Genomic DNA, 20165 nt, shown 5'->3' on the forward strand with positions numbered 1-20165 from the left:
GCAGTTCACTAGATCGGCTGATGAGAACCCACGTGCCTCTGCTCCCTGTCAATAGCCATTCATCAGGTCGTGATTCTGAGATACAAAAATGTCACCTCTTTTAATCTTTTTACGTCTTTCGTACTGTTCTGAAAGTGAACGTCAGGGCTTCTTTCCTTTGGGGTGACTGCATGGAATCATGTCCTCTTTCCTGTTCACAGCACCCCAGCCTTATGGGGAAACACTGCATGCCGGTGTTTATATGATTAATTCGAAGTAGGAAGCTGAATGGCTTGCCCAGTGACTGTCGGTGACAAAAGCAGAAACTGCCAGACCCAGCGTGCGCGTCCTACACGCTGAGAAAGCAGAGACCAGGGTGTCAGCGCTCTGAGGGTTTCTGACCTGCTGTTGTCTTGGTTTTCTTCTCTCTCTCGACGCTCCAGGCCGTTCCTCAATTATCAAAGGATGTACTACGTGTTCATACAGATGTTGTCCAGCGGCCCTGCCTGGCTGGCCATCGTCCTGCTCATCACCGTCAGCCTCCTCCCCGATGTTCTCAAGAAGGTCCTGTGCCGGCAGCTGTGGCCCAGCGCCACCGAGAGGGTCCAGGTACCCGGCCGCTCCCAGGGTTGCGAGTGGGACGTCATCATTACGAAGGGTAGCCTGGAGGGCCTGGTTGTGGAAATATGACCAGTCCAGGCATTCTAGCAAATCCCACGACAATACGTGGTTTTAAACAGTAACGAAGGTGAAGTCAAGACAAGTGATGTTAGACCTAAACAGCTGGTCGGCTGAAAGAAGACAAAGATTAAGAAAGATTAAGCCAGTACAAAAGACACTTTATTTTGTGTGAATGTAAAAAAGCTTTTTAAAGTAATCCTTACTTTCAAGGTAAAATTGCATTATTTTTAGGGATGATGAATTTGGCTCTAAACTTTAGCATTTATATGAGGAAATGCTGGTAACTGGGAGGCTGCTTATATTCCACACTCCCAAACTGAGACCGACAAGCTGAATTCTGGATTCAGGAAAGAAGTGACACATGCAAAGCTCTCACCCTGGCGTAGGATACCAGGAGATGTCACTCAGAGCTTCCTGAAACCACTCTGGCCCTCCCAGGGTTCTCGGGGAGGCACGCTCCCATCCCCTCACTCCCCTGAACTCAGGGAGGGCACACCCCCGTTCCCTGGCCCCCATGACCTCTGGGAGGGCACGCCCTCGTCCCCAAGCCCCGGAGACCTCGGGAGGGCACAGCCCCGTCCCCTGGCCCCCATGACCTCAGGGAGGGCACACCCCCGTCCCCTCACTCCCCTGACCTCAGGGAGGGCACGCCCCCATCCTCTGCCCCCATGACCTCAGGGAGGGCACACCCCCGTCCCCTTGCTCCCCTGACCTCAGGGAGGGCACGCCCCCATCCCCTGGCCCCCATGACCTCAGGGAGGGCACGCCCCCATCCCCTGGCCCCCATGACCTCAGGGAGGGCACGCCTGTCCCCTCACCCCCCTGCCCTGAGACTTGCCCATGGAGGTGCAGAGCCGCAGTGAGGAGCCAGGGGGGAGCCTGGTGAGAGGGCGGAAGCCGCAGCCAGCCTGTAGAGCACAGAGGGTGGTGCCTGGGGGGGTGGAGCGGTGGAAGGACGATTCAGACAGAAGACAACACTTATAAGTCCTGGGACCAGCTGAGCCACTCGGGAGGACCCAGATGGCCCCCTGGTCTGGTCCCCAAGTGCCCTTAGCCGAGTTGGGGATGGAACAGGCAGCCCTCCCCTGGAGTGGGGTGGGCGTGGGGACAGCCTTCACCCTACCTCCACCGGCCCCAGCCATTGAACAGTATGTGGGTTGGCGAGAACTCACATGCTCATTAAGAAAATCAAACCCAGCGCCCCCAGATCCTAATGACTCCCTCCTTTGTGTCCCCACATTTGCCAAGTCAGTGCTGACAAAAACTCACACGGGTTAGTGAAAGAGCACACACACGATTTCACTGCCGACCATCTGAAGTCATCGCCTTTAAACCCGCCACCTGTGACGGGGGGAGACATGCAGCCGAGGTGAAGTGCAGGCACCCAGGGCGTGAGAGTGCAGAAGGAGCTCTCCCTGGCGGGGCCTGCTGGGAGGGAGGAGACGTTAGGTCCAGCCCGTGGTCCTGCCCGCCCTGCCGGGGACTGAGCGCGACAGGGACAGCGCTGAGGTCTAGGCGTTGTTGGCATTTAACCAGACTCACCGCCTTTTCTTTCTCTCTTCCCTTCCTCGTGCCTTGTCCTCGGCTCTTTGCTAATAACACTGCCACCTTCTCTGACGTGCATGGCCCCTCCACCCTGGACTGGCAGACTAGGAACCAGTGCCTTTCTGTCGAGCAGTCCACCATCTTTATGCTCTCTCAGACTTCCAGCAGTCTGAATTTCTGACGGACAAGGTGATGCGTCTCTGTCTTTTTGCATGTTTGGGATTTAGGCTCAGGACAGCCGAGGGCTGACTTATTTCCAAGGGCTCCGGTGTTTACATCTCCTGTCGGTTCTCACGACCGCTGCTCCGGGAAACGTTGGTAGCTTGCATCCTGAGATGCACGTGTGTCTTCTCTCAGTGCCCTGAACCGGGTTTGTCTTCCGGCGTCCATTGGAAGTATCCGGTCCCAGGCCCAGCACGGCCCATCTTCATCAGATGCTGCAGAGTATGTGCAGCCGTGGCCACTAGGCTCCTGCTGGTGTGCAGGGGGTCCCACACGCGAAGGCGTGGGTGTGGCTCTTGCTCAGCCCCGCGGCCTCCTCCGTGCCGCCTTCTCTCCACAGCCCGCGGCGGGTAGACGGGAGGCCTTGCACCGGCCTCTCACGCCCCTTCTGCAGACAAGGACAGGGAGGCCACAGAGCTTTGCAGAAAAGGCCAGACCAGGGCTGCCCCTCAAACTGGACGGAGCAGGGAGGGGCGTGTTTAGGGTCAGATGTTTTACCAAATTCCCTTTTAACTTTTTTTTAAAGCTGCTTGTTGTCAGAAAAGCCTACTTTGCTGTAAATAGCTGTAGTGGCCATTTCTGTTTTACCAGCGCAGCTTGCTTAATAGGAAAATGCCGAAAGCAAGAAAAAGGCGTTTTTTCTTTTACTAACAGTTCGTCTTCTATACATTTTAAACACCGTTTTTTAACTGACAGGATGGTACATTTTTTAAGTTCAAGTAATTATTGGCAATCAAGGTTTTTCTAATCTGGTGCCATCAGAGTTTGTTAGAATAAAGTACGTAATTTCATCTCACTGTTTACATACTTGAAAATATTTCGGATGAAATTATCAGGAACACTTCAGTAAGTCACAGGAGGTGCTTATGAAATTGATTAAATCCTGCAACTCTGGGCTAAAAATAAAGACGTAACTATGGATGCGGGTTATTAAGAGTTGCCTTGCTTCTGAACCTCTGCAGAAGCGAGACTCAGGCTGCTGGGAGCAGGGCGTCCCTGAGCGCCGTGTGGTGTCCGTGGCCACAGGGTGTGACCCCACAGGTATTGCCACACCCACACCTTCACACAGGTCCCTGCAGCCAGCACGCTCCTGGCACGCACGGGGGGGCACTCTTGTTGCTGTAAAACCACGCGGACTTTGCAAAACTTTGGAGGAACAAACATTTGACTCGTCCTTATGTGGAATGTATTGTACTTCAAATGGATGGTTTTTTCTTTCAATCTGGTCTATGAAAAAGAAAAACATCACAGACACCAGGTTTCATACATATACGTGTGTGTATATGTGCACATATATACAGCTTATATATATATGTATTTATAGATTTATCTGTACCTATCTATGTTTATTTTTACATATAACTTAATTATATGTGATTCTGTCCTGCAAAGGCAACAACCCCATCACTAGGTTAGTTCATCCTCTTCCTCGCCAGACGACGTTCTGCAATTCACAACTCTTAAAGTTCCCTTCTCCTTGTTACTGAGAAACTAGTGCAGCTTGACTAGAAAATCTTAGTGCTCAGACGCTGGCCATGTTGCCTGCAGCACTGACACCCGAACCTTCAGGGTTCCAGGCTCAGGCCAGGACACTTCTACTTGACTGGAGACGGGGCCGAGGGACAAGGACGGGCAGGCACACAGAGAGAGAGACAGAAGGACAGGGACGGGCAGGCACAGAGAGGGACAGGACAAAGATGAGCAGGCACACAGGGACAGAGGGAAAGAGGCACGGGGATAGCAGGTGCACAGAGAGGGACGGAGCCAGAAGGACAGGGACGGGCAGGTGCATAGGGACAGGGTCAAAGGCACAGGGATGGCAGGTGCACAGTTGCTCCTGGGGGCCTTGGTGCTCTGGGGGAGCACAGCTGTCTGCTCATTGCCTCTCAGGAAGCTTGCAGGTGAGGGGGGGCAGGATTTTAGCCTCAGGGTTCTGGAAGCGCTTCCTGTGCTCATGGGAACAGCCCCATCAGGCGGCCCTTCCAGCTGCAGCCCATGCTGAGGCTCCACAGTGCCGCACTGGGCCCCGCTCTCCTGCCCGCCGGTCTTGCCCTCCCCCTGCCCTGGGGCCAACTCTTTCCGGGAGCCTGGGAGGGAGCCGCCCTGAGAGCCTGCCGGCCCCATTCCCAAGTCGTGCACAGGCTCCCCACTCTGAGGGCCAGGGCCAGGCCGGTTGCACTCGCGGGTGGGCGCTGGCCCGTGTCAGCTGTGCGGCTGGCTTTGCTGGGGCCAGGAGCCGTGCTCAGGGGTCCAGGCAGCAGCCTCTCAGTGTTTCTCCTCGCCTTGCAGAAGAGCGAGAAACTCACAGCATCGGTGGACGCCGCTCCGAGCGCCGCCAGGCCACTCCTGAGGGACTTCTTGCCGCGGCCGAGGCGGGATTAGCCCCAGGATAGGTAACGGGTCCGTGCCGCAGGCGGCCCCCCGGTGTGCTGTGAGCCCATCGGGCTGTCTGTTTTTCCTCCAAAGTTTTGCTGTGCTGTGCCATTTTGATAACAAAGGTTCATGGTGACAAAAAAGAAATGTTTTTACACAGATATTTCTGCCCCAGGTAAGTGGCCTGCCTGAGCGTGACTGGACTGCATATGGTTATGTATTGCACACACGCACACCCACACATCCGTGTGTGCATGTCCTGCCACATTTCCGTGTGCCGGGGCGAGTGTTGCACACACAGTCGTGCTCTCGCTCACGCGGCGTTTGCTGTGCAGTAAAAGCTCCTTCCTCGTCGTTGGTGGTGGAAACAGCTTCACCTGAAAGGCCCGTCAGGAAAGACCGTATTTGGAAATAGAAAATAGAATGTTGCCTGATTGGCATCGAGCTTGGGCCGGGCAGGTGCCTGGTGTGGATCCATTGCTGTCCATCAGCCAAAATGTGGACATGGCGAGGAGACGCGGCCGCATCCACAGCGCAGCCCGAGCGGGACCCACTGTCCAGGGCCCTCTGACCTCTCGAGAAGCAGGCGTGCTCAGGCACGGCTGTTCCTTTAGCGAGATTTCTCCGTCCGGCTTCCTCCCGTCCCCCCCACCTGTTCACGTGAGCTCTGTGCAGCCCGTATCCCCGGCCTCTGTGGACTGTTAATGAGAAGTGCACAGACGGCGTTCGTCTGTGCATAGAGATAACCATGCACTGGCCGTCAGGACGATGTGTCCCTGGTCTCGGGGGTGGTCTAGCACTGTTAGGTTAAAGGACGTGAGCTCAGTCCCTAGGGCCTCTGGGGTGGAAGCTTGCATATTTACCCCGACAATGGAACGTTGCTCCCTCGATACCCAGAATGGGAGACGTTCGCAGCCAGAACACGGTCGACACGCCCGTGTCGTGGTTCAGAAGGGGTGGGTGCCAGCTGAGCGGTGTCCTAGAACGGGAGTCCAAGCCCTGGGCGCTGAGTCTGGAGTTCCCAGGGCAGCAGTGGCCGTGGGGCATCAGTCAGTCTAGGGGGAGTCTCAGGGAGAATCCCGGGACTGACTGTGTTTTCTGTTCTCTGACAGAACATGTGCGTGTGGCGTCAGGACCACCTCCCAGAACTCACCCCCTTGCCTCTCTGCAGAGCTCAGCCCCTCGGCCACTGGCCGGGCTCCCACTCCAATCTGGTGACACTGACGTGCTGGGAGAGCAGGGAGTGCTCAGTTCCCCCCCCATGGCTGCTCTCTCCAATGCCATCGCCGTCCCAGCCGGGGACCCAGCTGCCGTGGCCCGAGGGGGCTGGCCGATGGACTCTCACCAGTTCAAGCCTTTAAGAACCACACGCGTGCGTGCGTTGTGCACATGAGTGCTGTCCCCTGCCCCCAGGGAGGGAGGAGGGGTGAGGGGACCTATGGCAGCATGGGCTGGCAGTAGGACCACGCCAAGTAGTGGTTCTGGCAGGGCTGGTGGCCTCGCACGTTTTCCTGCGGGCATTTAGCTGGGCGGGGAGAAAGGACCGGTGCAGGCCTGGGACGTCTGTCCGAGTGCACAGCGGTCCTCTGTGCCCGTGTTGGGGTCTTGTGTCCACGCTCTATCGTCTCCCGCTACGGCCGTCACCCAAGAAGGACGTCTGCAGGCGGTCACAGCACCCACCGTCGTTTGAAGCACAGATGCGACCCGCCCTTGGTGGGACAAACGGGCCCTGCCTCTGCGTCCCTCTCTCCTCCGACGCTGCTGCTGGCACTGGCCGGACCAGACGCCGGCCCTCATGTGTCCACATCCCGCTCGTGTCACAGACCGCACCGCTTCTTCTGTCCAGAGCCCTGCGCAGAGCCTGGCCGAGCCCCGCGCTGGGGTCTGACTGGAGTCCTGTCCCTGCCGAGGTGTCGCCTGTGTGTGCTGGGGTGTTGCCGAGTGTTCCCAGGCCTCCCTTCCTGTCCCCACCGTGTCGGTGGAGGGAGGCAGGTTCCCACCTGTGGAGCGGTCAGTCTGTCCATGGAAGCGTTCCCGGGACGGGCTCTGACCCCGCCTCCAAGGATGAGCTCCCTGCTGTGAGCAAGTGGTGACTGCACGGGTTTGGGGCAGGGGCTGAGGGTGCCAGGGCAGACGTCTGCTGTGACGGTCACTCCCTTTCGGGGTCCTCCTTGAGAGGCGGCCTCCAGCGGCGGTGCTCATCTTCCAGAATCCCTCTCAGGCCCACGTGGGTCTGGGAGGAGCTGGGCTGAGGTTCCGTGAGCAGTGGCGTCGGCCGTGCTTGCGGCCCCGGCCCCTCGTGCTGAGCTTCCTGTTGGTCTGCGCTTGGCCACTCTTCCCGGCGTGGGTACACCAGTGTGCGGCTGCTGTGTCCTGAGCTCCTGTCCCCTCTCTGTGCCGGTGTTTCTGTGGAAGCCACCTCTCTGACGTAGCCTTAACGGTCCTTCAAGAAGACATTTCAGTTTGAGATTCATGTTACAGCCGATGCCTTTCTGGAAGAGCGTCGCCCGGAAGCTAGCGGAGAAGCAGGCACAGGCCTGCTCCTCTGGGGCGCCGTGAGCGTGCACCGTGGCTGCTTCACACGTCTTCGTGCTGGTATTTGGGAAGTTCAGGTTCCACAATTTGATCATATAATGTTTCCCCTGTAAAATGTTGGTTTGAACTAGGGGATGAATTGACAGCAGGAACCGTGAGCACGGAGTAGCTGGGATAAATTAGGGTGAAGCATAAACACCAAACCAAAGACCAGGGGAAGGAAGGCCTGGCTGAGTCAGACGGAGACCCGGAGGGAGCCGTGTCCGTCCCGAGGGTCCTCCTCTCCCGCCCGCCCATCCCCGCCTGTCCTCCTGTCACTCACGTCCCATGTTCTGTGTGGTGGCCGCCCTTGGCCATCCCTGCAAACAGCAGCACGTGCGTTTTTACAGCCGTTTTTAAGAAGCTACTCTGGGTATAAACGTGATCCCCATCGGGGCGGGTTCTCTGTGTCTTTAGTTAACAAATTCTTTGTAATGTATTTTTTTAGAAATCTTAAAATTGCCTTTGCACTGAAGTATTTTCATAGCTGTTTATATCTCTTTTATTCGTTTATTTGTTAACATACCATATCTGATTTTTAAAGTATGTTTTTAAAGCTTTTATTTTTTACGTTGATGAAATTTTGGCCACTTTATATTTAAATTCTGGTGAGAGTTTTGGCTGAATGTCTCAATATCTGATGAATGTGAACTTTCAGATTTGATTTTATTCTCTGCGCCTGTTCGCTTGGTGTTTCTGGGGCAGCGATTAGTCAAAAGGCGTATTTACGGCACGGTAATTTGCTATGCATATTCTTCACCGATCGTTGCTATTTCGTCTGCTTTTTGTTTTGTTTTTGATTTCCATCCTTTGGCCTTAAAATAGAAGCTTCTTGCTTGGTGGTTCAGTGTCCTCTTCCCACCTGTTTAGAGACGGTTACCATTTACCTCTGAGAATTCAGTCCATTGTGAAAGTCACTAAACCCTTCCACGCTCTAGAATGTCTTCTAAAAAAACTGTTCGGGAAATTAAGTGACTGTGCTTGATAATTTGAAATAAACACGGGGCGTGAGATAGAAAATAAAACGAGGGACAAAGAACCCCCTGAAATGACGTTTCAGGTGTGACCTAATGCGACCTTTCACCTCACAGTAGTTAGTATTTATTTAACTAAACTTAAAGCAAAGAACGTCAACTTTAAGCGTTTTTCTTAGCTTTGAGAATCTTATTTGTGACGCAGGTGGTGACGAATTGACTCGTAACTCCCCACCCCGGTCCGAACATTTGGTTCCTGCCCCTCCTCCGTGCCCACAGCCGCAGGGCATCCGTGAAGCACCAGGGGTCCCAGCCACGTCCCGTTCTCCTGCTTTCAGCCCCGTGGCCACTCACAACCACATGCGGGCATGTGTGCCAGCTCACACGCACAGCCACGCACAGCGTGCGCACATGCACGTTCCCTGGGCCCCAAGCACCCTGCCTCCTCTCTCAGGGGACACTTGGAGGAACGTCCCGCAAGATGGGGCCCTTGGCCCTGCATGGCACGCGCCCTGGTGGTACTCGGGAGACTTTGCAGGCAGCCCCAGGTTTGCGTTGGGGCTGCTGAGTGAGCCAGGCTGCGGTGCCCTGGTCTGAGCACCTGCTTTTAAGGAGGCCCAGCCCCCGACTGACACCTCCCGCAGCTCCACCCTCAGGACAGGTGGCCGAAAGCAGCAGCTGGCCTCCGAATGCATCCAGGATCGGGCGGGCCCTCTGCCCGGCAGCTGGAAGAAGCCGTCCTTCTCTTGGCAACTCCTGTTAGAACTCAGACAACCCATTCCTGGGCATTTGACTCGACAGGGTGAACACAGACTGACACCCAGGAGGGCGTATCCCTGCGAGCCCCTGGGGGTGGAGGCCTGCGCTCGGGAGGCCCCAGAGGAGCAGCTTCTGCAGGGACCGGGTCAGAGACCCACAGGCTGGCCTGGAGAGATTCTGCAGCTTTACTGAAACATGTCATGTATGCTGTTATAACTATTCTCAACTTGTTGGGCGTCAGCCAAATGTCCAGTGCAGCCTAAAGGGAGTTTTCCGGCCTTTTTCTTTAAAACCCCTAGGTTCATCTGTTTTGCACTGACTAGAAATAACCTCATGTAACCACTTCTACTTTATCTCAAAATTAATATGATTTATTTGACAACTCAATATAACAGCTTGGTATGCAGTTTCTTGCGTTCCACATTTCTTTGGAAGGTTCCCATCCGTAACTTTAAAAACAGGAAAAATGTGAGTTGGCAATTGCATTCTTTTTTCTTTTTTTTAAGCTAGCGAGTAGGTGAATTGGGGATAAGAATCATTCTGATATTGTATATAAACAAAGCTTTAATGAAGATGCATTGGAAGTATTATTAAAGTGTGATTCTACTTTTGCAGAAAAAAATTTAAAGATCAGTTTATATAGCTTTATTTTTTACCTTATCGAAATATACAGAATTTTAATACACGTATATTATCTCTGACCTAGAAGTATAACGTGTCTGCATTGCCGTTTAAAATGTCCATTCATTATGTGATGTGATGAAGCAGAATCTTCAAAAGTGTGTTTAACATGACGGTATCTATAGTCATTGTCATCATAAATACTGGAGTTTATTTTTTAAATTATTGAATATCATAGGTGAATTTAAGATCATAAATCAGCCTCTAAACAATGTTTAATTGATAATAATTCATTAACCTGCTTTGAAATATTAAATTGTGAGTTAAACCAAATCTTACGTTTCTGTAAAGTTTATTTTGTATGCGTTTTTTAACTTTTATTTCTGTAGGTAAATGACTCAATATTAGTTATATTGGACTTTTCTGCAGATTATCTAAGCAGGGGATTTGAATCTGCTTGCAATAAAGAAGAAAAAATGTCTGGTTTAGTTTCTTTATAAGTAAAAAAATCATAGAAGTTGGACTGACATTTGTGCTCACGGAAGGGAGAGAGTAAAACGCTCCCACGCTGCGTTTCTGTTTGGGATAAAGTGGAGAACGTGCAGTGGGAACAGCTTCCCTGAGAGTCGTGGGTGGGGAGGCTCTGCCCCCCTCTCGCCCTGCTGGCTCCAGGCCCCTGCACCCCGAGGCCGCAGGTGTAGGGTGAGGGCCAACACAGAGGAGACTCAGCCTTGGGTCCCTCACCGTCTGTCCATCCCACCCCCAGTTCCTCTGACTGTCCTGCCCGAGACCCCAGCCTGCAGCCACGTTTCAGGGACCCAGCATCCGCCGTCCATCGCGATTCCTCCAGCTTCTTCTCTCCCGCCTCTTGTCCAAATCCAGGCCCCCAAGCCCTGCATGGGCCTCCTGGGCTCTGCTGGTCACACCCAACCCCGGTAAGATGGAGAGGGAGCGAGTTCTGTGCGCCCCGCCTGGCTCCCGGGGGCCTGCTGCTCCGCACCCCCAAGCCCACACCTCCCCCTCTGGTGGCCATCTGCCTCCCCACCCGCCGGCCACTGCCTCCTCTCCAGCTCCTGGTCTTGTCTGAAAACTCTAACCTAAAAAAACCCCACAAAACCTGATGCCAGGTCCCAGTTCTTGGGATTCTGACTCGATTGGGGTGACAAGGATGGAGGCAAGTTGAAGATCCCTGGATCACTTTTCGGGGTCAGCACTGTCCCCTCTAGGACTGACCATGCTCAGCTCGGGCATCGACACCACAGGGGCCTCTCCACCTCTGGTGGGGATGGGGTCAGGCCTCAGGTGTCACTGCAGTGTTAAATTTGGGACTTTCTTCCTGGTCCTGGAACACCACAAAGCAAGCACGCAGCCAGCACTGAGTAGCAGGTGCTGAGTGGGTGACTGTCACAGACCGAACCCCAGGAGCCAACACACAATGCTGCAGCCGCCACAGGAGGGAAATGGACCGTGAATCCAGGGTCCCAGTGTTCCTGGTGTGGTGGTGGTATCCAGTGTCCACACCTGCCCCAGGTGACCTGAACATGTGGTCACGATAGCTGAGCAGCTGGGACGGGCACGCTGCCCTCCGTGAAGCGAGCGATCGCTCCCTGGCTTGAGGCTCAGCAGGTGTCAGCTCCCAGCACCACCCACCTGTGTCCACGTGAACGCACCGTTTGTTCCACTTCATCATGTCCCAGCTGCCTCCACACCCACACACAGGTGAGCCTCCTCTCAAGGAAAAATCTCGGAAACGCGTAATTTCTCGGTTCCTTTCTTGCACTAAGGGGATACCACGAACGTGTTATAATCCTATTAACTCCCCTGGGGAAAATGCTTACCTTTGTATGTTTTTATTATTTGGGAGTTATTGGAATAGTTCAGGAACATTTAATTAGATAGCTAATTTCTAATTCATCGTTGAGTTACCTTTATTAGTCCTAATCAACCTGACAGGCCCAATCTGAGAAACCCGGCATCAGATCTCGTAGCACTGAAGACACCGATCCCACGATTAGCGGACAGCTGTCGTGGTCACAGCCAGCGGATCTTGAGTGTACGCTTACTGCTCGGTGCCCAGAGAAATTCACAGCTGGCGCCACAGCCCATTATCCAGGCCCGTCTCTCAGCCTTCCGTCGCTGCCGGGAGAAGTCCCGACACCCTGGGGAAGCCACAGAACAGCCAGGCCTTGCACCCAAGGGGCCTGCTGACGGGCGCTGTCCTAATTTAATGAGAAATATGGGTTCCTGGATGTATTATTATGAGTATATATTATCCTTTAAAATAGTTACACAAAATCATAGTTTGAAAAAATTCACCCATCAATGCTCCTGTTCGCTTGGTTCTTACAAGATTCAAAGAGAGGGAAGACTTTTGAGATCATGAAGAAGAAACATGTCCTCTTAAGAATCTCAGTTTTAATACCTCTAGAATTTTTTAAAGACTTAGTATAAATAGTCTCAAAATATGAGTTAAATATCAAAATAAAGATGATGCTTTAATTAGCTAGGTTTTGTTCGTGAATGATTACAGTTCCTCCATCTTCATAAACTAGTTGAGCAAAAAATATGTTGTTAGGGGCAAAGGAAGGCTGTGTACCGACCACTGACGTTAAATGTGTCGAACCCGAGACCTCGCTGCGCTGTCGGCATTTGTAGCCGCATTTGTGGTTGTCTTACGACAGCTGAGAGGAGGTAGCTAGTGTCCAGACAGTGCGTATAAAAGGATGAGCAGACCGCCTGCCCGCACGTGGCCGTCCTGCAGGGACCCAATGGAGCAGCAGCATCTGTGCGCTCACTGTGCTCCTCTCCTGGGGCTGCTGTGACGGGACCACAGACGGGGCGGCCACACGGCAGGAACCGACTCTCCCGCGGTCCTGGAGGTGGAAGTCCAAGATGGAGGTGTCCCAGGTCGGCTCCTCCTGGAGGCTCTGAGGGAGCATCTCCCCCGGCTCCCCGTGCAGCTGGCGACCTTGGGCGTTCCCTGGCTTGTAGATGCATCACCCCCACCTGCCTCCATCTTCCCATGGCGTTCCCCTGTGCATGTCTGTGTCAAATGTCCCCTTTTTATAAGGACACCAGTCATACTGGGTTAGGGGCCACACTGATGACCCTATTTTAGCTTAATTGCCTCTGTAAAGACTCTGTTTCCCAAGTGGGGTCACATTCTGAGGCACTGGGGGTCAGGATCGCAACATATTGTTTTGGGGACACAATTCAACCCACAGCAGTCTGTGCTGGGGATCCACTGAGAGTCGGGCTTTGGGGCCGTCGGGCGAGCACAGGGGCCAGGTGAGGGGCAGGGCCCCAGCCCGGCTGCCGCTCAGCTCCGGTCTCCACCCGGAGCTGTGCCACCTCTCACTCACCGTGGCCTCCATCTGGTCTACCCTGGAGTGCAAGCACATGATCCCAGCGGGTCCTGGGGTCCTGCCCACACCTCTGGCCCGGGGCCGAGGGACGGCGCTGAGCAGTGGATGGGCAGAGCCTGATCCAGGAGCCTAAAAAGTGCTTGTGAAACCCAAGGCTAGAAATTAGGATTTGACCCGTCTCTCGTGGCTGCATGGTTTCTTCAGAAATCAGTCTCTGTCCCAACAAACAGGTGATCTGTGGCAGGTAGCCATCTCCCCTTGCTCGGCTGCGGCATCAGTGTCCCCTATCCTCTGACCTATCCCATCAGCACCAGAGCCCTTCTTAGCAGTCTCCCGCGACCCGGCTCCCTTCAGCTCTTGGCACATTTCTCGGCTCCCCTTTTAAAAAAGCCTCCAAAAATGTATCCATATTTGCTGTCTCTGTCTCATTGCCCGCCGTCCTCTCTCAGCCCACCCAAATCGGGCTTCTGCCTCGCACCCCACTGGGACGGCCCCTGGGGACTCCCCCGGACCCCCAGGGCCCAGCAGACGTGGCAGTGGAGCACCCCTCCCGTGTTCGTCCCCTGCCTTGTACTGGAAGGTGAGCTCCCTGGAACTGGGGCCAGGCCTTGTCCCCGGTGAATGCCCAGCTTCCAGTACGAGGCCTGGGACCGAGGAGGGACTCAGTGGCCATGCCTGGAAGGCTCGGGCCCACCTGCCCGGCCGGTCCAGCATTCTCGGGACTGGGTGGCTGCTGGGGCTGTGGTCAGCCAGGCCAGCCCTGGCCATTTGCTCGCAGAAGCAGACTTGTAGGCGGCCCCTGCCCCACGCCCACCCCGGCCCTCGGAAGTGCAGCTGAGGCACCAGGTGGCAGGAGCCGTGGGGCAGCAGCAGCCAGCAGTGGAGCAATGAACCCAGGGAGCTTAGTTCAGGAGGTGCAAATGAGGAGGGACAGCAGCTGCGTCAGGGTCAAGGCAGGCCCATCAAGGTCAAGGCAGGGTCAGGATTGCTGCTGATTTGGGGGCCAGGGGAGAGGCTGAGGTAAGTCTGTCCCGCCCCCCGCCAGGCTGGTTCTCTGAAGCTCCAGGGAGGGGGTTGGCAGCCCCCCAACAATAATGCCCCTCAGGACTCGGGAGTCAGGCGCCCTGACTTGCCTGCAGCGTGTTCCACTCCTACCCTCCCCGCCCTGGGCCCAGCATGGCGGGATGCTCCAGGGGTGCCCCAGGTTTTCTGAGGGGAGGAGGGGCATCCTGACACCTGTCTTCCTTCACCTTCCGTGGAGAGTGGGGAGGTGTCTGCATGGCAGGTCTTGGTACTTTGGGGGGACAGTGCTTTTCCATAAGGGTTGAATCTCGAATGGCGGAGTTTCAAATACCAAGTCGGAGCAACTGGGAGAATTTGAACAGCAGAGGAACCTTCTGGGCACAGCGACCACACGGGACACCTTTGAGATGCAGCCACGAGGGGCCACAGGTGCCCGTCCCACAGCCTTCTGGGCGCCCCGAAATCCAATATTGTCACTTACGTCCCTACAGCCTCCTTGGAAGCCGCAGCAGGAACAGCACCATCCCCGCTCAGGACGGGCCGCAGTCGTCCTGCACGGAGCTCGGATCCCATGGCTCCAGGCCCCAGCCAAGCGGGGCACACAGCTGATGGCAGAGGCAGAGAGGCCCGCCCTGCTCCCTGCGGACCCCTGCAGCCCGGAAATGGCGCTCAGGCTGAATTACCCCTTCTGTTTCTGCCCGCTGTTTAGAAGCCCATTTGTGATGGTGACCTCCTCGTGCCGCAGGGCTGTGAACACCAGAGTCGCCACAAAGGGCCTGGGGCCGGAACAAACCAGACACCTGAGGGGGCTGCTGGGAGAGGGCAGCTGGGCCGGGCTTTTGTACTTGGGGAATTCATTTCCTCTTGAGTTACTTCAATTTTAGAAGGAGCCCTAACACTTTCTGAACAGCACAGAAATCTTGGGGTTTTGCAGAAGGCTTTCACAGAAGAGGAAAGATGCCCCGGGCTAGTGGCTCCCACGCGGCTGCCGGCCAGTTCCTGCGGTCCTGGGGTGGATAACTGAGCCGACTGTTGGGGGTCCTGGGTGGGGTCCCTGCGCCGGGGCAGAATGCATTTCCGTCCAGAGGCTGTGCTGGGGGGGCCTGTGGGACGGGAGCCTGCGGTCTGCATGAATTCCCCTGACCCGGGTCGCAGCTCAGGTCACTGGCCATTTCCCGCTTTCTCCGCTCTCCGCTCCAGCGGCTCTATCTGTCTGCATATCCTGCAGGAGCCCCTCCCCACAGCTCTGGTGGGCTGCCTCCCTTTGGACTTTTATTGCTCAATTAAATGATATTTAAGACAGTGTGTCGGAGAGCATCTCTGTCAGCAGAGGGTCTTTGATGCTGTCGTGGGAAGTGCGGTGTTGGTCTTAAAACAACAGAGAGGAGCACCACCCCGGGCACTCTGACCTCTTCTCTGTGGGCCCCCGGGGAAGGGAAATCTGCCGGCTCTCTGACTCTGGGGGGTTTCCAGCGACAGCCCCTGCTGTCCCCTCGCTCACTGGGTGCAGGAAGTTCTGGGTGGAGGGAGTTCCCCTCCCGTTGAATTTCCTGCCCGCCTCGTCACCCCCTCCTTCTCCAGCCCTGCTGCCCAGCCTCATTGAATCTGCCTGGCCGTCGTCCCCTCAGGACCCTGTCTCAGGCGGTACCCCCCACCTGCCCCGGGACAGCGTGGTGCCCAGAGACCCCGCACTGGGCAGCCCGTGTGTGGTGGCACCAGGGAGCAACTCTCAATCCCAGTGGCCCGGAAGGTCAGTGCCCGGGGCTCCCCTCCAGGTCCCTGTGGGCGTCAGGGGCCCAGCTCTGTGTGGGCACTTAGAGCTGCCTTGGGGCTGATGATCAGCGCCCTCTCTGAGAACCCGGTTTGGGTTTACTCAGAGGGGCTGCCCACTTTTACCGGGACAGGCAGACATTTCAAAGCCTCGACTAAAATAAAATTCGCATCTAGGTCAACACTGGGCTCTCTTAGTCTTTCTACATCACTTCAATGTTTTCATTCTTATCTGGAACTTCTACTTCCTCCGAACCTTGGAAGACAAAAGAATTAAAAGCCGGGGTCTTTTTTCTTTTTCTTGCAAACGGCGACTCTGAAGTCACAGGGGGTGAGCGGCTGGCCATGGTCCCACCTGCCACCCCTTCTCCTGGGAAGTCGCCGGCGCAAGGGAGGGTCGTGGGCAGAGAGTGCGGACCTGGCCTAGGGGGGCCTGGGAGGAGACGCAGGACCTCCCCGCTGGCCCCCCGAGGGGCGGGGGGACCCCATTTTACGGGTGAGCCCGGGGAAGTGGGGTCAGACCACCACGTCCAGCCGGCGTCCCCTTCTGTCCTGCGGCCTGGGGGCGGGGTCCTGGTGAACGCGCATAGTGGCAGGAGCCCCGCTCCTTGGCAGGACCCCTCCGGGTGCTCTCGGGGGACGTGGTGGGGATTGGGACCCAGGGGGCAGAGACCGGGAGAGGAGGGGAGGCGGGGGGGGGGGGGGGGGGGGGGAGGGGAGAGAGGAGGAGAGGAGGCGGGGGAGGGAAGAGAGGAGGAGAGGCGGGGAGAGGGTGGGGCTCGGGACAGCTCCTCCCCCCGCCCCCCTCGCTCCCTCCCACCTCCTCCTCCCCTCCCATCCCGCGCCTCCCCCAGACCTTTACCCGCTCTCCCCTCCCCCTCCGCACAGCCAGAGCCCTGTGCTCCTCCCCTCCCCTCCCCCTCCTCCCTCCCCCTTTCCCTGCACCCCTGCCCGCGGCCGGAGGAGGAGGCGGGGCGTCCGTGGGCACCTGCGGACCGAGGACAGAGGACAAGGACGGGCCCCCACGGCCGGGCCAGGTGTGCAGGGCGAGAGGGGTGGAGGGGGCGGGGGGGCGCGGACGGAGCGTCCGAGGTGGGCGGACAGCCGGACAGTGGTCTGGGGGCTCGGAGCACGGGCGCCTCCCGCGGTGTCCGGAGCGCGGGCTCCACCGCGCAGACTCCGCTCCGCCTCGCCCCTCGCACCCGACAGGTGTCACCCTCGGGGCCTCTCCTGCTGGGGTCCCCTCGGCACCTCCCGTAGCCACACCTCAGGTTCTCCCATGCATCCGTGCATCAGGTGTCCCGGGCGGGTGTCCAGGGCAGGGGTCTCGCGCAGGGCGGCCTGGTGGGGCAGCGCGGCGTGGGGTCCCCCACCTGAATCTTCACTTCCCTGGTGGCCGGCCTGTGTCCCCTGTGGGGGTCCCCCAGCCGGGCATGGAGAGGCCGTGGCCCACAGTCCAGCTGCTTTGCCTTTCAAAAGAGCAGTGGAAGAGAAGACGCTGCAGTTTAAAAATAAGAACTTTGCTTTGTTCTACAACTGCGAAGGCTTTCCTACCATGTTTTTTAAACTCACACCTTGTTGCTCTTCATCCCTTTGGCTCCTGGCTGACTGGCTGCTGGCTCCTCTGCAGACACTTAAATAGGAGCCATGACGGTGGGGGAGGGGCCCCAGGAGACTTCTGGAGCAAGTGCAGACTCTTAACTTTTCAGGAAACGTCCCCATCCTGGCACACGTGGCCCGAGGCTACCCCTAACAGACCGCCTGCTAGGCCCTGGGTGGGGAAGGGTTAAGGTGACCCTGAGCACACAGGCAGGATGTGCAGGGGATGGCCGTGGGAGGCCCCAGGATGTGTGGCCACCGGGGAGTGGCAGGGCCACACCACCAAAATAGAAGTGCATCCCCAGAGGCTGCTGATGGTGCAGTGTCCTCGGCCCCCTCCGGGGCAGGCAGGACCCACCCTTGGCAGGTAGGAGAGGGGTGCCTCTGGGGGAGCCCTGTGCAGGAGATCTAATATGCGCATCTGATGGGATGGCTGGCCCAAGGCTGGTTTTCAGACCTGACTTCACAGACCGAGCGTTTTCCTGAGCTCTGAGCTCTGCCCCAGCGTCCTGGGATCAGGGGGCACCACCGCCCTCTCCTCACACCTGTGGGGACAGTCCTGCCCTGCAGTCCTGGGTGGGCCCTGAGGGGGGGTGCTCTCTCTGGGGTGAGTTGGCCCCATTGGAAGCCCCTGTGGGCCGGGGCAGCCCCCTCCCATGTCCCAATTCACAGTCTGAGCAGGGGCCTGCTTGTAGGCGGTGGACGTGCCCGGTGCGGTTGTGGTCAAGACACCGACGCCTCTGTGAACCTCAGTTTTGCCTTTTGTGAAGTGGGGGTGATGCGGGCCCCAGCCGCCTCCCAGGACCACTGTGAAGACAGGAGATTCATGTGCAGGCCCCCCGTGAAGGACAGAAGCCTGCGGGAGGGGGCTCAGGGGCCTGGAAGCCCAGTTACAACTCTTTTGTTATGTGTTCGCGGTTTCTGGGGCGACTCTTTCTTTACAGCTGGTGGAGGCAGGGCTTTCCGACTGCAGGAGCAGTGGGGAGGAGCACAGGAACGAATAAGGGATCAAAGAGATCCACCAGGTCTGCAGAGTGCAGGGCAGAGGGAGCACCTGCGCCCGAAACCCTCCTTCTCCACCCTCCCTGCAGGGCTTCTGTTGAATTCCTGTCATAGCCCGTGCTCCAGGTCCAGCCTTCTAGATGGCCAGCTCCCTTCCTGAGGCCGAGGCTCCTTGGTGAAGACTCCACTAGGATCTGGACGTTGATCTTGGAGGGCAGCACCTTGGTCTCTGGAAGTGAAGTTATGGGCACGTGGAAGGGAGAGGTCTCTGCCACTGGATGGGTTGATTAACTTTGAAACACGCGGGGAGCACTCAAATGAAGCAGAGGATGCTGGAGTATCTGTGTGACGGAGCTAAGCTGGCCTGGGGTGTTCCCGCCTGACCACAGCCAGCCCCGATGCGCTTGACGGGGTGTTGCTTTAAGAGGCTCCTGAGAAGAAGCTAGATGTGTAACGGTCACAGTGACAGGAATGCAGTGTTCTGTGTAGAGCTTGGCTTCTTTCTCTTTGGTTCACTCCATCTCACCCTTTGATCAGCTCCTGGGGACGAGGGGACATGGGGACGCTCCCGTTAGACAGGCAAGAGCCTCTGGGCTGACCCCACAGACCCACGGGTTCCTGTTCCTCGTGATCCTGGAGGGAGCGCCTGCAGCCGGGCACAGTCGTGTGGTCTGCTTGTTGGAATGCAGGCTCCTGGGCCCCCAGCCTCCGGAACCTGACCCGGGTGGGCCTGGAGCCTCGTCTGAAGCAGGCGCCGTGGCCCTCAGTGAGCTTCTGCCTTGGGGAGGGCGGTGAGAATGGGGGGAGGGGTCTTCACCAAAACGCCTGCAGAGAGACCCTCTGCGGGCTGCGGGCCTGCCTTCGAGAAGGCCATGAGGAACAGGCGGATGGCTGTGCAGTCTGTGTCGGGTGGCCGCTGGCAGAGGCAAAAACAGCAGCCTCTTGAGGACTGCCCTGTCGCCTGCGGCATCCTAGTGGGCTTGGTGCTGGCACAGCCTGTCTGCAGCGCCTTCCCCTTGGGACGGCCACGTGATCGTGTTTCTTGCTGGCTTCCTCCAGTAGAACTTTCAGAACTTCCAGTCCAGGATGGGACACCTGACACCCCATGGTTACCAAGAAACTCTTGGAGGTCTGGAGGCTTGGATATCATGACTTTGTGGTCAGGGGCCCATCCTGAAGGTGACTCATCGAGCATCATGGCGGCCCTGGGCAGCCCTGGAAGCCACAGGAAACCCAGACCCTCGCTGGAGCCTCCCAGTATTGCCTTGGAGCCCAAAGCCCTATGCAGCTCCACAGAGGGACCACGCAGAGGCCAAGTGTCCGTCTGAAGGGTCTGCACCTGGCTCGGTGACCTCTGGGACTCGTCAGCTGAAGCGTTGGATGTAACTCATGACTGGGGCCAGTCAGCCCACCTGTTGAGAAAGTGGAGAACATTATTCAAGTTCCTGAGTTGAAACAAAGACAAAAATCTGAACAGATCTAACAAGGGAGTAATGATGTGGACGCCAAGGAGCTGGCAAGCATTTAACTTCGCCGTCCCCGCGGTCCTCCTTCTTGCTTGTCTGTTTGTTCATTTGGAAGTAAGGACTAGAGACAGAGCACAGAACAGGACTGAGTCCTGCAGGGAAAGGCTGTGCTCTTGTCCACACAGAATGGGCCTGAGGGGTGGAGCCGAGTG

The 20165-nt window shown here is 56.8% G+C and overlaps 2 protein-coding genes across 21 annotated transcripts in view; both read left to right on the forward strand.

The window, feature by feature from the left end:
• Nucleotides 1–10061, forward strand: part of ATP11A (ATPase phospholipid transporting 11A) — a 154336-nt gene extending 144275 nt beyond the window's left edge. For 6 of the 17 annotated variants that reach the window (XM_070240016.1, XM_070240015.1, XM_070240019.1 and 3 more), the window contains 3 exons: nt 423–588; nt 2309–2394; nt 5913–10061. In XM_070240016.1, the coding sequence (XP_070096117.1) occupies nt 423–588; nt 2309–2386 (244 nt within the window). In that variant the 3' untranslated portion in view covers nt 2387–2394; nt 5913–10061. Of the gene's footprint in view, nt 1–422; nt 589–2308; nt 2395–4716; nt 4828–5912 lie in introns of all 17 variants that reach the window. The other 11 variants (XM_070240012.1, XM_023621860.2, XM_070240018.1 and 8 more) reach the window with 5 other exon arrangements.
• A 6691-nt stretch (nt 10062–16752) lies between these two features.
• Nucleotides 16753–20165, forward strand: part of MCF2L (MCF.2 cell line derived transforming sequence like) — a 181294-nt gene continuing 177881 nt past the window's right edge. For 2 of the 4 annotated variants that reach the window (XM_023621868.2, XM_070240482.1), the window contains exon 1: nt 16753–16923. Coding sequence is in view for 1 of the 4 variants with exons in the window: in XM_070240478.1 (XP_070096579.1) it covers nt 17800–17852 (53 nt within the window). In the remaining 3 variants the exon portion in view is untranslated. Of the gene's footprint in view, nt 16924–17734; nt 17853–20165 lie in introns of those variants that run through there. The other 2 variants (XM_070240493.1, XM_070240478.1) reach the window with 2 other exon arrangements.

The sequence above is a fragment of the Equus caballus genome, chromosome 17, assembly GCF_041296265.1.
Source record: "Equus caballus isolate H_3958 breed thoroughbred chromosome 17, TB-T2T, whole genome shotgun sequence".
In the NCBI taxonomy this organism is placed as follows: Eukaryota; Metazoa; Chordata; class Mammalia; order Perissodactyla; family Equidae; genus Equus; species Equus caballus.